This window comes from Trichoderma harzianum (genome assembly GCF_003025095.1).
Source record: "Trichoderma harzianum CBS 226.95 unplaced genomic scaffold M431scaffold_14, whole genome shotgun sequence".
Classification (NCBI taxonomy): Eukaryota; Fungi; Ascomycota; class Sordariomycetes; order Hypocreales; family Hypocreaceae; genus Trichoderma; species Trichoderma harzianum.
Genome location: NW_020209262.1, coordinates 70965 through 85595, shown reverse-complemented (window position 1 = coordinate 85595; position 14631 = coordinate 70965). Strand labels below are relative to the sequence as shown.

Below are 14631 nucleotides of genomic sequence, written 5' to 3'. Positions count from 1 at the left end.
GACGGCCTCTCCGTCTCCGTCTCCCTCAGCTTCTCGTATATCGTCTGTAGCCTCTCGTCGCCTTTTGTCGGTGCTTTTGTCGTCTCTCCCTTGTCCGCGGAATCGTTTCGTTCAGACGCGCCCGCAGTCAGTTCGGCTACTTGACCACGAGCAGGGCACTAGGACATGGCGCAGCTTCCCGACAGCGACGCATCAGCTTCAGTCCGGGTACTGTAAGGCACGGCAACGGGGGGTGATGATGCGAGCGCCTGGCGGTCAAATGGAAGGCCAATTTCTCGTGGACTGTCGAAGATACGGATTTGCTTCAAGGGCAGAGCTGGAGCAAAAGCCCAAGTGCAAACATGACGTTTCGCGGCGAGGAGCGTGGCTCGCTAGTCGCCTTGCCGTGGCTGAAATCATTGGCGCAGCGGCACCCGCCGGCGACAGTGCGCAGGGCTAAATATAGCACCGGAACATGCTAACGAGGGCGGTTGAGCTGCAAGCCCAGGGAGACGAGACGATCCCACGGTACAGTAGCGTGCTGTGATTGATTGATTGACTGATTGCCGTGTTCCTTGCTTGCTTGCTGAGATGGCGGTAATCATAGTCTAGCTGTGCTATTTTGATTGATTTGATTTGATTTGATTTTGGTGTGCGCCTGCAGGTAGCTTTAGCAGCAGGCTAATGTCCGATGCATCTGCATATTATTACATTCATTGATCCATACTACTAGCACTATGTTGCACATCATATCCCACGGACTGCCAAGGTAGGCAAGAAATAGTAACGACTGCTCGCACATTGGCAGTAGTCTAAGACCAAGGTTAATTCAGCAACGCAACTCTGGCGCCGCCACAATTCCAGCAGTCCCAAATTCTCGGTTGTAAGTGACGAGTTAGATTCCCTCGAGCAATGTGCGAGCATCTCCCCTCGCGCACGTTGCACGCCACTAAAAGCCCGCGCTAAGCCGTCGGAAAGAGATGGGCTGGAACAACTGACAAGTCAGCTCGTAGCCGTTTTTGTCTCGCATCTCGGTCGGGGAGAGGGAAACAGGAGGCTTTTGCTAGCTGGCCGTTTTCATTTCCCTCTGGACAGACGGGCGAGTGTACCAGCAGCCCCCCTTGGCAATTTTTTGGGGTGGTTTGGCCCAATCATGAGACGCAAAGGTGACTGGAGAATCTGAAGGAACCATGCACAACATCCCGTGTGAGTGGCCAATGGGAGGGCGGGGATTTTCTTGAATGAGAGCTTCTCCTTTTTCCTGCTTCTCCGTGTTTAATTTGTTGCTGCTAGCACTCCATAGTGGGTGAGGGAATATAGCAATTGGGATCAAGTATGAAGGGGTTGATACAGCTGCTCGCTACTGAAATTCGTCGGAAGAGGTTAGTACTGCTGGGTAGTAGTAAGCACCGGATAATAGCATCTGATAGTAGAAGAATGAGGATGAGAAAGCAATAGAGAGGAAAAGGAATGGTTATCGCAGCAATGCACTTTACCCTATCAGCTATGACGCAAGCTGGTAAGACATAAGACGGGGGATTTTCCTACCGCCCTGGAGAGCTGCGAGTACGTACCCGTAATATTAAGCAGCAAGACACGGAAAAAGCCGTCTGCCCCAGCGAAAGTGCTGTGAATCTCACATATCTGGGGCGCAAATCACATGGAGATCATCTGGCTCGGATATCTCGCCTAGCTTACCTACCCAAGCTACCCTAAAGGACAAATATCGGCATTTTGCTTTTTGCTCACATCACATCCTATGCTACATCTTCCTTGGAAATGTGAAGAAGGAAGAAGAAGAAGAAACAAAGCACGTTTTCTTTTGCTAATATCATGCCATCTCGGATTCCAGCGGCAAAAGAAAGAAAAAAGAATACCTTACTCGTACGAGAAGCAATCCAACAAAAAACCCCAAAGTAGGGAAAGGCATAGGTCCCTTACTGCAGAAGCGGAAGAATCCATCGACGCCTTGTTTCTGATCAAAAGCGTCACCTGCATGTGTAATTATTGCAATTACTCATTCCCTGGCGATCGTAACGGGAAATATTTTCCTTAGCCGTCGCCGTCACCTCGGTAGAACTTTAGACCATTGGGTGTAGATTTTGGTCACCAAACCCAACATTGAACACTTCACGCACCAAAATCTTGCACCATCGCCGAGGTTGGTTCCCACAATAATTCCAAAGGATCACAATTACTAACCACTGCTGAATTAGGCTTTTGCGTGTGCCCCCGCCGGCAGCTCCACGGTAACGCAACAGCAGCGTCCAGCAGATACATACATCAAAGAGCGGCTAAATCCGGCAACTGATGCTCTAAACTTCCAGGTTAACAAAAAAAAAAACTGGATCGTCACGCCCGCCCTGCGAATGGCGATTGGGTTTCGCATGAGGAAATTGATCCCGTTTCGGCGAGGGCCGTTTAGTAAGCCGTACGCCTTACAAATGGCTTCCAGCGAATGAGTGGGGGTTTCTGTGACGTGCTCGCAGTAACGTCGAGCCACTCAGCATCATGACGGTGGTTTGGATTTGAAATCGAGCGGCCGATACCTGTCGCGTGTGTATATATATATATATATATATATCTTACAGAGTATAGAATTCGAATATCAATATCATCTACAATCTACATCTCAATCTCAGCGTGGGCATTGAACAGCCAAACACAATTACATATATACCCTCTTATAACTCACAACAACCACCCATACATACAAATCCTCAACCCCGCCATTGAACATCCAAAACACCAAGACAACAAACACCCCATATCACCACATATAATATAACACAAATACACACAGCCATGGCCGTCATCTCCAGCATCCCCCGCGGCGACGTCACCGCCAACCTCAACTACTACACCGCCCCAACCGACGGCTCCGCGCCCTACAACCTCGTCGGCGACGACCACCCCGCGGACCTCCCCCGCCGCAACTACGGCGACGACTTCCACGACGTCGTCATCCACGACATCCGCGGCTCCGAGTCCAGCTTCACCCTCGACAAGGACGCCTTCCAGCTCATCCAGGGCGTCCCCGCCTCCGCAGAACAAGATTTCGTTGAGGATACTTCTATTCAGAAGAAGTACTACCCAGAGGTCGAGAAGTTGCTGTTGGAAAACATCCCCGGCGCCGACAAAGTCTACATCTTCGATCATACTATTCGTCGGTCTAATCCGGATGCTCACCGAACGCCCGTTTTGCGCGTGCACATCGACCAGACCGCCGCCTCCGTCGAGAAGCGCGTGCGCAGGTACTTCCCCGACGAGGCCGACGCTTTACTCCAGCGCCGCTACCGCATCGTCAACGTCTGGCGACCCCTGAACAAGAACCCCGTCGAGGCAAACCCTCTCGCCGTGGCATCTACTTCCACGCTTGACGAGAAGGACGTTATTCCCATTTCGCACCGCTACTCGGACGGCTATATTGGCGAGACGGCGGCCATCAACTACAACCCTAATCAGAAGTGGTACTATGCTAGCGGCATGACTGGTGATGAGCGCTTGTTGATTGAGTGTTTCGACAGCGAGTCCTTGAAGCCTGGGTCTGGTATTGGCGGACGTGTGCCTCACACTGCCTTTACTGATCCCAGGACGAGGGTGGATGCCGAGGGCCGCGAGAGCATCGAGGTTCGTGCTTTGGTGTTTGGCAACTAAAGGAAGAAATATGATTGAATTTTCTGTACTTGGGTTAGAGTGTATGCATGTATGGTAGATGGTGTCACTTTTTTCTTTTGTGTTGGGTTCATATTAGCGTTGCACAGATGAGACAAGATTGCGAACATGTAATAACAAACAGTCATTTCCCTTTTATTTCGTATCTCTGCCTCTGGAACTCCCTACCGCGTGAGAAGAACCTGCCGCCGACAGTGACTGTAGCATTGAACCTGGGATAACAATCCATCCAGGCCGATAAAGCAAAAAGAAAAAAAGAAAAAAAAAGAAAGAAGAGCAAAAATGATGGCTAAGAAAAAGAAGACAAGAGAATAGAAAGCGTTCCTCACTTTCGATCCGCCCCCCCTTATTGTCTTCTCCAAAGGCCGTCTCCACCCCCAACTCGATCTAAGCATTACTGTATAACAACAGCAGGCCTCCTGACCCGATCCCCCTAGTCACCATACGAAAAGAGAAAAGATCGAAAGAAAGATGGAGAAGATGAGAAAGATCATCGTGTATAAAACGAGGAACTTGTAGATACAATGACAACGAAAAAAAGAAATCCAGATACCATCCCTCTTTGATACCCCAAAGCAGCCGTGACTAGCCGCAAAAAACAACCAAGTAAAACCACATCACACAGCGGCAGCAGGAAGATCAGAAACCAAAAAGCAAAATGAAAATGAAATTTGGGATTGGCATACAAACAACAGAAGGAGAAACTTTAGGTATGAGAGTGAAAGAAAAGAAGAAAACAAGAAGAAAACACACAACATATGCTGCTCCTCCAATGCCCCCCTTCCAAGAGGGGCAAGATATAGATAGGTCGAGGTATAATAAGAGAAAAAACCCGGGACGCCAGCCGTCGCTTCGCCATGCCGTGAAATGCACATATTCCTTTACTCTTTTCCCGTTTTTGTTAGCCCTCAAAATGTGACTTTTTTTTCATCTGCCTTGTTGCTATAGAGGCAGTGTGCATGCGGCTCAATTCAGTCAAATGCAATGACTGTGAACGAATGGGGTTTGAGTTCAACCTCGGCGGCCTTTTCCACGACCACTACCACTGGTACCCTGGCGGCTCATGGCAACGCCACCTCCCTGAGCGCTGCTCTGTCGGCTCATTGGTACTGCAGCTGCTGATGATAGAGCGGCTAGGGAGAGACTGGCATGGATTGGGCTGGGTTGATCGCGGATGTTGCTTGAGGGAATGCCAAGGGCGTCACGGAGGTACTCTGGGTCGTCGCGGGCAGCACTAGTAAAGGCGACATACCGACCCTGGTGGTACGGGACGGCCACAGCCTCGAGAATCCTTCGGAGACCGCTGGGCGCATCGAGGTGGGCGCCGGGCTTGTGGCTCTGGTCGTACTGCTTGAAGAAGCCCATGACGGAGAGATCGGAGGCAATGTCATCCTGAGACAGAGGCACGGGGAAGTTCTGGTCGGCAGACCTTGGGTACGGCTTGAGGTACTGCTGCGGCACTGGAGGCGGCATCTTGGGCGGCTCCTGGGCGTGGATCAGATCCAGGTTGGCCGGGAGCTCAAAGTTAGCAATGCCCTCGATGCCCAGGATCTTGTCATCCAAAAAATTCTGGTTCGCGCCACCCCTAGTGCTGCGAGTTGCGTGCGAGACCTGGCGCTCCATCATGGGGGCGGCAGAGGGCTGCGAGTCGGCATCGTCCTTGTCAATGTCGTTGCCGTCGCCGTTGCCCGAGTCGCTACCGTCGGGAGAAGAGGCAGTGCCATTGGCGCGGTTGCGCAGCACATACTGGTGAGCAGCCAGGGCGGCCGTGTTGTAGTGAAGAGACAGCTCCTTGTCAGTGAAGAGCTTGTCGATGCTGTAGACGGGGCCGTTCTGCTTGGCAGCAGCGCGCGCCTTTTCTGACTGCCACAGCGGTGTCGTGCTGTTGGGATCGAGGGCTCGCCGCGAAGGCACCGGCGATCCGTCGTCCTCGCCCTGGTTGCGCTTGCGCTTCTTGCCGTCGGCGTAGACCTGGAGATCTTCGGCATCTTTGCGCAGGCGAGTCGCCCGCTTGCCATGGGCACCGCCGGGGCTGGCGGGGTTGGTGAGGCTGAATTGGTTGGGATTGAGCAGCAGGGCGTTGGAGTCGTTAATCTCCAGCACTTCCTTTTCTCGGTTCAGGCGGTTCTTCTTTTGTGTGAGGCTGTTGATGAGCCGATCGCGGAGCGTCTCGGTCAGAGCTCGGTGCTCCCGCTTGGCCGTCTCGACCTTGTACGCGTGCGTGTTCTTGTACTCTTGCACCTTGCGTTCGTATTCGTTCTAGTTTGACAAAGGCAGACATGTGTTAGCCGGTGATTATAAGTGACGCCATGATGCAGGGCAGGGCAGGGTTCAGAAAAAATAGGGTTAAAAAGCAAAGACGAGAGGGACAAGTATCATGTGTGGTCTCCTCTATCTCTTGCGGTATTCGTGTACATGTGTATGAGTGTGCGTGTGATTCTACTCACCTTGGACTGCACCAGCTGGAAATCGCGAATCTCAATTAGATCCTCCACCTCGTCAATGAAGTCTGGGAAGCGGATTCCCGCCATGTCCATGAGGCTCCGGGCGCCATCGGCAAGCACCGGCGGCCCCTGGGCCTGTCTGTGTTCCTGGAGCAGCTCGGCGGCCTTCTCGAGGGCGTTGGAATCATACGGGTCGAAGCGCTGGACCAGGCCGACCTCGTACTGGATTTTCTGGAGCTGGTCGCGGTACGTCAGGTCTCGGTCGCGCTGCAGCTTGTCGTTCAAGGCAGACAGACGGTCGGCGAGAGCCTGGCGCTTGCGGTCCCGCTTGGATTGCGAGGCTGCTGCTGGAGAGGGCCGATCCAGCTTGACGCCCACGGCGGAGGCGATTCCTTCGCTCGCCTCCATGGCGGATCAAGGGAGCAGAGCGAGAGAGGCTGAGAGAGAGACGCTGAGAAGCGTGGATGCCGTCTGAGAGTAGTATTTTTCTTGTGCTTGAAGCTAGTAAATAGTGTATATGAAGAGATTCTGCAGACGGCAACGAGAAGAATAAATAGCTTGAGTGAGAATAGCCGCGAGCAGAGGTTTTGCGTAATGGCATGCAAGTCGACTGGTTGTGAGGTTTCGGAGCAAAAGGCTGGCTAGGGTCTTGCGTCTAAGTCCCGGGGGTGTTAGTGAGTGGTGTGGTTCTGCCGCCTTTTTATGGATTTTCTCAGCGCCAGGTCAGAGGCGCCTCAGATCCAGCTCAACTCTAATGGCAGCGACGAAGCTTGTTTTTTTTTTTTTGTCTCTTGTACAGCAGAAGTTCTACTGAGTAAATAAATAGTTATAATTAAACAACTTGCTGTATTTTTAATCTACAATGCTTTTCTCTCTTTTTCCCGGCTGCAATGAATCCTGCGTGATTTTGCCCTTTCGCCCTCTCGCCCGTCAATTCTGCCCTGCGTGACCTGCCTGCCTCCAGTCCCAGCTCCAGTTTCTCTTTCTGGCCGCCCGCGAAAAAAAGCACCTGCATGACCATTTCGGGCAGCTTCACCGCCCGCAGATCGGGACAGTTACAAACGCCCTGTGATTGGCCCGCCCGGCACAACCGCACTTGATTTGTCGCTGCGAGTGTCTTGTACATTGGCTTAGTGTCTTGTACATTGCTTTGTCGCTTGCCCGGCCGCGTTTCCAGGTACTCTGTACTGGGGAGTTACCCGCGGCTAGCGATACGTGCAACTGCGAACCAGCGCACGTCTAATGGGCGCTATGCCATATGTGGAAGCAACTTGGGCTTCCTCGTTGCCTTTCCCGGCATCAATGGAGTCAATGGAGGAAGAGCCCAGAGATGGTAACTATGGTGATTCTGATATAGTTTCATGCTGGGAAAGCCAATGAATGAATTCATGATTGAGAACTTTAAAATGATTTTGTGATGGAGTAAATAGTAATTAATTTGCTCTTTGAAGGAGCTACAATGGGGTGAAATCGTGTCATACATACGACTAATGTATTCATCCCAGATTGTCGTGGTCTAAGATACCTCGTCCATTTTTCGTATCTCATAATGTCTGGATCTCCCAAAGAGAAAATATAGATATACACATATCATGTATGAATAAACACTCTTCCATAAACTCACAAGCCACCGCGCAATTTCTGCAGCTGGCTCATCAGCCCAAACCCTCCCGGCAGCGCCTTTGCCTCCTCCGCCATGGCAACCTCCCTCGTCGTCACGCCACTGCTACCGCTTCTCTCATGCCTCGACGCAATACCCTCGCTCCTCTTCGTATCAATCTCCTTTAGTAGTTCGCGGTGCCTGTCCTCCACCATCTTAGCCAGGCTCTCGATAAACTTGGTCCTGCCCCTCTCTTCCGCTGTGCCATTCCACACTGTAGTCAACTGCTTAAGCTGCTCGATTCTCTCCGCTGCCTTCTCAATGCCCGAGACGGGGTCTTGCTTGTTGTTGAGCAATGTCGATATCTCGTCTCGTAGCTTCTTGAGAACTTGCTGGCCCTTCTCCTCCGAGCTCTGCAGGTCTGATCCAGGCTCTGGCGCAGAGACAGACAGAAACCCTGAACTAACGGATACTTCCGATGGCGGAAAGGTGAATTCCATGGCGTCGCCGAATATCTTGATGACGGAATCCAGGCGCTCACGGACGAGGGTGAGCGTCCGCAGCTGCTTGATAGACTCGGGCTCCAATCCCTCAGCACCGGCCGCTTGAGCTTCGGGTTTCGCAACTGCTTTCGCCTCAGATTCGTCTCCACCATCTTCCATGGGCTTCTTCTTTTCTTTTGGCTTCTCCTCTTCTTCTTTCGTCTCGCCCTCCTTTTGCAGCCCTCCCGGCACAAACATGCTGATCTGGTCAGCCAGCTTCTCAAACAGCAGCTCCTCCAGACTCAGCGCCTCGCCTCGCAGCATCTCCACCTCATAAGACATCCTGCTTCCACTCCTGAGGATATCATCGGTGATCTGCGTCAGCGTGTCCGACAGCCTCGTCGTGTGAGCATCCAGCTGCGACAGAAGCGTCTGGGCCTGCGTGGCGAGTTCCGCAAGGGGCACGGCATTGTGATTCGACGGCACTGGTGCCTTTTGAGCCAGCGGCGGTAAGCTGGCGTTGATGTATGAGATTGGGTCGAAGGAAGGGTTGAGAAAGTCTTGGAGGAATTCATCTGATGTGTGCTGTGACTTGGGCTCAAAGGCCAGCTTTTTGGAGCTGCCGTCCTGCGGTTGTTTGACGTCGGTTGCCATTGTCTATTATGAGCAACGAAGAAAAAAGAAATGGATTAAAGAAGAAGAAACTACAACATGTGTTTGAAAAGTAAAGATTAATTCGATCATGAATTGCAACTTCAATCAGGTCATCCGCTCTGGCATTAACATCAGTAAAGAGAGGATACTGTATTGAGGTCACTGTCCGGAAGGCTTACCGAATTGAAGTTAGAAAACCCCCCGATACAGCCGATGATAAGCCGACCTCGGCCACAACTTCTCAACCTGTGTGTCATTGCTTCATGACATTTTCATTCATCATCTCCCCCCAGTTCACAACCACCCAGAAAAGTATTTATTTTTTCTTAAATCTCACATCTCCTCTCAGTCTTTAAAAAGTCTCATCTCATGGCGTGCAGAAAATGAGTGACGAAGTCCCCGAAGAAATGAGAATCGACCCCACCAGAGCTCAAGCTCTCATCTCCCAACTCAGTGCCGTCAAGGAGCGCGTCGCAGCAGCCGCCAACGGCCGAAATGTAAGCACTAGAAACGGTTCATGAGTATGATGTTCTTCTATATACACGGTTTCTGGTTCTTCTCAGTCAGACAAATTAAATATCCCTTTGCTAAGAAGCAAACAAGGTCCGCCTCGTCGCCGTCTCAAAGCTAAAGCCGGCCGTCGACGTCCTCGCCCTCCACCAAGCTCCCGCCTCCCACACCCACTTCGGCGAAAACTACGCCCAGGAACTCGCCCAAAAGGCAGAGCTTCTCCCCCGGTCCATCCACTGGCACTTCATCGGCGGCCTGCAGTCCGGCCACTGCAAGAACCTCGCCAAGATCCCCAACCTCTTCTGCGTGTCCAGCGTCGACTCGCTCAAAAAGGCCCAGCTGCTCAACAAAGCCCGGGTCGCTAATCCTGCGCTCGAGAAGCTCAATGTTCATGTACAGGTCAACACTTCGGGCGAAGAGGCAAAGTCTGGCTGTGCTCCGGGGGAGGAGACTGTTGCGCTGTGTCGTGAAATCGTCCAGAATTGTGCTGGGCTCAACTTGCTCGGCCTCATGACCATTGGCGCTATTGCTCGCAGCCGTGCCACTACTGCGGAGAATGAAAACGAGGATTTTGAGGCTCTAGTGGCTCAGAGAGATTTGGTGGCCAGTGAGCTCGGCCTGAGTCCTCAGGATACACTGGAGCTCAGTATGGGCATGAGCGAGGATTTCGAGGGAGCCATCGCTCAGGGAAGCAGTGAAGTGAGAGTGGGCACCACCATCTTTGGACAGAGGCCTCCGAGGACAAAAGCGTGAGAGTTATAAGATGGAAATATTAAAAAAAAAAAACCATATATATATCAGACGTAAATAATACAAGGCTAGTCACAATGTGAAGCCACTTCAGCAGGAGACATCATGTGTCTCATTCAGAATTACGATCGAACCGCAAAGAACTCATCAAGCATGAAAGAAAAAAGGAAGTTGGTATCAGCAATTAAGTCCCCTTTTCATGACCATCATAAGTTACAACTTTTGGTTGGCTAAAAAGATGGAAAAAAATAAAAACAGCCGCTTTCATACGGGGGCAAAAAACTAAACTACATACAGAGAATAAAGGCTCCTCAGTCTCGCCCCTTCACCGACTCCAAAAACTTCGTCCAAGGCACTTAGTATCATCCATCATGCTTCTCTCCCAAACGCCAATATGCTTCCATGCGTGCCAAGACATTTCCTAGTCAGTCATGTAGTTGTAGTTATTGTCACATATTCCAAAAAAAGATAAAATAGAGAAACCAAGCTTGGCTCGGAAAAGAAAAAAAAAGAGGAATAATAGATAATTAGTTAACCATTACACTCCCAAAAGCGTCAGAGATGTCTTGTCGTGTTGGGGGGTCGTATCTCTCGGGCATCGTTGACACTCCGACGGACAGTCGCTCTTGCATGAGCTTGAGAAGAACCTGAGGTACCGACTCATCGGTGGCTCGGATCGTTAACCGAATCATCTTTTAAAGATCATGTTAGCAGTGCGATCTTCTTGTATGACATGACAAACATTTCAAGGGAATTAATGATGATGGACGATCAGGGCAAAGGTGATTAAGGTTTGTCTCATGACCCGTAGGTTCTGAAGTAGCAAATACTTTGATTTTGCAAAACATCATGTCGAAGAAATATTCATGGAAAGAAGATGAAATAGAAGAAGATAAGCTTACCTGAGTGCCGTAATTGGGCTCCAGTCGCATGAGACAACCAAACTTGCCGCCCTCCGAGGTATGAAGCACGCTGGCGCCGACAACGTTCTTGGGGTTGGGGTCAACCAAGTCAAGGAGGCGCCATCTAAAGCCCTCGACCGTCGAGGCCACGAACTTCTCGGTGAGTTCCCTGGCGCTGTTCTTGCCGCCAGAGAGACCAAAGATGCCCTGAGCCTCTCGGGAACCGCCACCAATCTGCTTCCACCGCTTGAAGAAGTCCTCAGCAGAAAGCTCCGCAGGGTCCATAAACTTGTGAATGGTGACGGGGAGCTTCAGTGTGAGTGCCTGCAGCGCGCCAGCCAAGTAGCTGACACGCATCGTCGGACTCTTATCAAACACCTTCTTGGCTTCAAACATGATGACCTGCTGTGTCTGCGAGCCTTGGCCAAGAGTGCTCTCAGGGAGACCCTTTACATCCCATGTGAGATGGCCCTTTTCGCTCTCATCAAGATCCAGCGTCGTGGTGAAGGACGTGATGGTCCCTGGATTCTTGTTTCGGAAATAGGCTATGATGCAGGCCATCTGTCCACGGTACTCGGACCGGACGCCAATCTGCACCTGGGCATCCTCGTACAAGACACCCTCAGCCTTGAGCAGGAGCCTGTTGAAGCCCTTCTCCCACCCAGGAGACAGATGAGCAGCGCTGGCAAGGTTCGGCGCCTTTTTCGGCGCTTGCTCGCTTGTTGGCGAGCTCATGTCGAGTCCGGCAAGATCAGAGGCACCGTTTGCATGGCTACCGTTGACACCGTTGGCCTTGTTCCCGTTGAGCGGAACAGCAGAACTAAATGTCCTCTTAAGACCGCCAGGCTTGGCCATATTGAGCTCCGCCTCGGTATTGGCAGACTTGCCGCCGACAACCCATGTCCTCCGGTCGCTAGTGCCGGCGTGCTTCTGGTGCAGGCGAGAGAGCAGGGCGGACTCTCGTTCGGGGAATGGCGGCATCTCATCGCACATTGTTCGCAGGAGATCATCTGTCGGCAGCGTCGCCAGTTTCAGATACTCACAAGCTCTCTGCTGCAGTTCGGAATCCAGAGTGTGGCTGTAGATTTCAAAAACATGAACGAGCTGAGGCTTGATTTCCGGGAACAAGTTGACAAATTTGATGAAGCAGGAAAGAATCATGGCGCGCGTGCTCGATGAGCATCCCGACAACTTCCGCTGCAAGGCCAGGAACTGCTCAATGGGGCTGCACCGCTGCTGATCAGCAATGAGATGGCCAAACTCTCCAAGAATGTAGGCGCCAATCTTGACCAACGTCTCGTGGCAGATGTCGGCTCTGATGTGCTGGAGAGCGGTCTGAGCGGCATAAACCTGGAGCTCCTCGTTGTTGGTGACAATCTGAATCACTCGTTGCCACACTTCGTCGCTAACATGATCACCGGCCATGGCAATCAGTCGCAGGGATATGTCGACATACCACTGGACGTCAGTGGCATACTTTTCCGTGAGAATGGCAATCTTAAGAACCATCTCCTCACGGATGGCAAAGTCCGCACTCTGAAGGAACTGCAGAAGCTCGCCAACAACGACTTGGGCATTCGTCGAGTCGCACATGCTGTAGAGGAGATCAAGACCCTTTCTGCGAACGCTAATATCGCGGTCCTTGAGAGAGCTGAGAATAATGTCCTGGTGCTGCTTAATCGGAATAAGATTTTCAGATCTCGCGGCAAGATGGGTCATGGCTTCGAGACCAAGATATCGAACATTGGTCTCTCTGCTCTGGATGAAGCGTCCTAGGCGAGAGGAGATTTGCTTCATCAAGTCCTGCTCGGTGTCCAAGTGAATGATGAGATTGATGGCCTCAAAGAGGACTGCGTTTTGCGCATTGTTCTGCTGCACATTCTTGCTTGATTCCAAGGCGAGGTTGAGAATCTTTTGCAGAGACTCTCGAATCAGCTCACGCACGTGCGTATCCTCTGCACAAGCACAGTCAGTATCCGGTAAATTTGTTGCGCATAGCTTGGAGGGGGAATATCAACGTACCTGAAGGAGGAAAGTACTGCAGAAGCCGCAGAAGCTTGACTTGAAGCCAAGGGCATGGAACCTTGTAATACAGATAATCGGTGGTGTACTCGCCGTCAATCAGGATGCGCTTAAGTCTAGCCGCAGCTTTGGCATAGGCGCCCTTGTACTGCTCCAAGTCGTCCTGAGCCAGAGTCATGACAAGAGAGGTAATGGACAGCGCAACACCCAGATCATCATCATCCATGAGATGGATGATTCGTTCGGCCCACTGAGGCTGTACAATGTCCCGGTGCTTTCGGTACAGTCGCAGCAAGGTCAGAGCGGCCTTTTTCTTGACAAACGATTTGGAAGTCCTAGATCGCATTCACGGGTTAGCCTTTCCAGTCTCGAGCTAGCCAAACGACCCCTTCCGCTATCAAACATGCGCGCGTGTGTGTTGGAACTTACGGCGAGATGAGCAACCGATGTACTTCTCCGCTGAGAGCTTCTCCCATTTCGCGACCTCCGACGTTGGCAATGGCATGCAGAGCAAGACAGTTGAAGAGCTCATTGTGGTCGAGAAGGTCCTTACGAATGCTGTTGACCACAAGGTGGAGCAGCTCGTGCTTCTCATGCAGGAACAGCGTCATGGCCAGGTAGCCAATCTGCTTCTCCGAGTATTTATTGGCGGAAATCAGATTGACGGCCTCGAGGTGTCCGAAATCGACATTCCACCCCAAGATGTAGATGTACAGCAGCTTGCAGACATACTTCTTCTTGTGGTAGCCGCTGAGGTTGCCGTCCTTGAACTTTTGCCGGATGTTGGCCAGCTCCTTGTTGATGCGCTTCTCCTCCAGCTCACGGGCACGCGCGTTTCGCAAATCGGCGATGAACTGTACCAGGCCTCGCATGTTGGCATTGTTGCTGCTGGAGCGGCCAATCCAGCCTGATGCGGACGACGACATGTTGGACCCCTTTTTTTTCGGACCTCGTTATTTTTAACTCCTCAATCGATGGGTTGAGATGGGATGCGAAGCAGCTGTCGCGGTAATTAAATCCTTGCGGGAGGCAAAGCCAGACACCAATCGTCTATCGGGGGGATCGCATAGTCAGGCGGGATCGCTTGCGTCGGTCTGTTTTAAGCGGCGAGCATCGACGGCGTCGCGAAGGCTGGATATGTAATCGTCTCGGGTCTTGTGCGATAAGAAGCTGCCGGCTATCACGGGGACAGAGCAGGCGGCGTTAAAAAAGACGAAACAAGTGCGAGATGATGGATCTGATGCCGTAAGACGGTTCCTCGTCGACAGATACGTCAGAGGGAATGCAGCAGCGTCTGGGCGATTACGTGGAGCCTCTGGTGGTCACGGTTTTGCAAGATCAAGAGCGTCGCGTCTTGCGGGCGGCTCGGAGAAGGTCGAAGGATGGATGGAGGGCCGTTTTGGCTGTTGCGTGGAGCCTAAATCAGGAGCTGCTTAATGCTTCTGTAGCGGGTTGGCCGCTAAAACGCCAGCGGCTGCGACCCTGTGGCCGGGGTGGCCCGTGCGCTGTGAAGCACTCAATCTAAGAAATTATTGGATGCAATCGATAATGGATGGGCTGCCCGGCGTCATTGCTTCACTGCTGCATCTTCCTTTACAAGACAAAGCTTGAAT

General features: G+C 51.9%; 7 protein-coding genes across 7 annotated transcripts; 3 read left to right on the top strand and 4 right to left on the bottom strand.

Annotated features, from left to right (window-relative positions):
- Window positions 1–1647: 1647 nt before the first annotated feature.
- M431DRAFT_249863 (hypothetical protein) lies at window positions 1648–2072 on the top strand. The gene has a single exon (XM_024913774.1). It carries the CDS (start codon window positions 1739–1741, stop codon window positions 2033–2035), a length of 297 nt encoding a protein of 98 aa, XP_024770002.1. The 5' UTR covers window positions 1648–1738; the 3' UTR covers window positions 2036–2072.
- A 712-nt stretch (window positions 2073–2784) lies between these two features.
- On the top strand, window positions 2785–3636 carry M431DRAFT_95374 (hypothetical protein; the record flags this gene model as incomplete). The annotated part of the gene is made up of 1 exon (XM_024924693.1): window positions 2785–3636. The coding sequence occupies one exon, from the start codon at window positions 2785–2787 to the stop codon at window positions 3634–3636; it is 852 nt and encodes a 283-aa protein (XP_024770001.1).
- A 91-nt stretch (window positions 3637–3727) lies between these two features.
- Window positions 3728–4181, bottom strand: M431DRAFT_249866 (hypothetical protein). The gene has a single exon (XM_024913775.1). It carries the CDS (start codon window positions 4047–4049, stop codon window positions 3819–3821), a length of 231 nt encoding a protein of 76 aa, XP_024770000.1. The 5' UTR covers window positions 4050–4181; the 3' UTR covers window positions 3728–3818.
- A 484-nt stretch (window positions 4182–4665) lies between these two features.
- On the bottom strand, window positions 4666–6506 carry M431DRAFT_95109 (hypothetical protein; the record flags this gene model as incomplete). The annotated part of the gene is made up of 2 exons (XM_024924660.1): window positions 4666–5913; window positions 6102–6506. The coding sequence occupies 2 exons, from the start codon at window positions 6504–6506 to the stop codon at window positions 4666–4668; spliced, it is 1653 nt and encodes a 550-aa protein (XP_024769999.1).
- Window positions 6507–7513: 1007 nt separating this feature from the next.
- Window positions 7514–8973, bottom strand: M431DRAFT_511894 (hypothetical protein). Its single transcript, XM_024919756.1, has one exon. The coding sequence runs from the start codon at window positions 8832–8834 to the stop codon at window positions 7719–7721; it is 1116 nt and encodes a 371-aa protein (XP_024769998.1). The 5' UTR covers window positions 8835–8973; the 3' UTR covers window positions 7514–7718.
- Window positions 8974–9202: 229 nt separating this feature from the next.
- M431DRAFT_511893 (hypothetical protein) lies at window positions 9203–10138 on the top strand. The gene is made up of 2 exons (XM_024919755.1): window positions 9203–9331; window positions 9438–10138. The coding sequence occupies exons 1-2, from the start codon at window positions 9218–9220 to the stop codon at window positions 10095–10097; spliced, it is 774 nt and encodes a 257-aa protein (XP_024769997.1). The 5' UTR covers window positions 9203–9217; the 3' UTR covers window positions 10098–10138.
- A 483-nt stretch (window positions 10139–10621) lies between these two features.
- M431DRAFT_95019 (hypothetical protein) lies at window positions 10622–13890 on the bottom strand (the record flags this gene model as incomplete). The annotated part of the gene is made up of 4 exons (XM_024924645.1): window positions 10622–10786; window positions 10997–12951; window positions 13019–13353; window positions 13448–13890. 4 exons carry the CDS (start codon window positions 13888–13890, stop codon window positions 10622–10624), a joined length of 2898 nt encoding a protein of 965 aa, XP_024769996.1.
- Window positions 13891–14631: the final 741 nt, after the last annotated feature.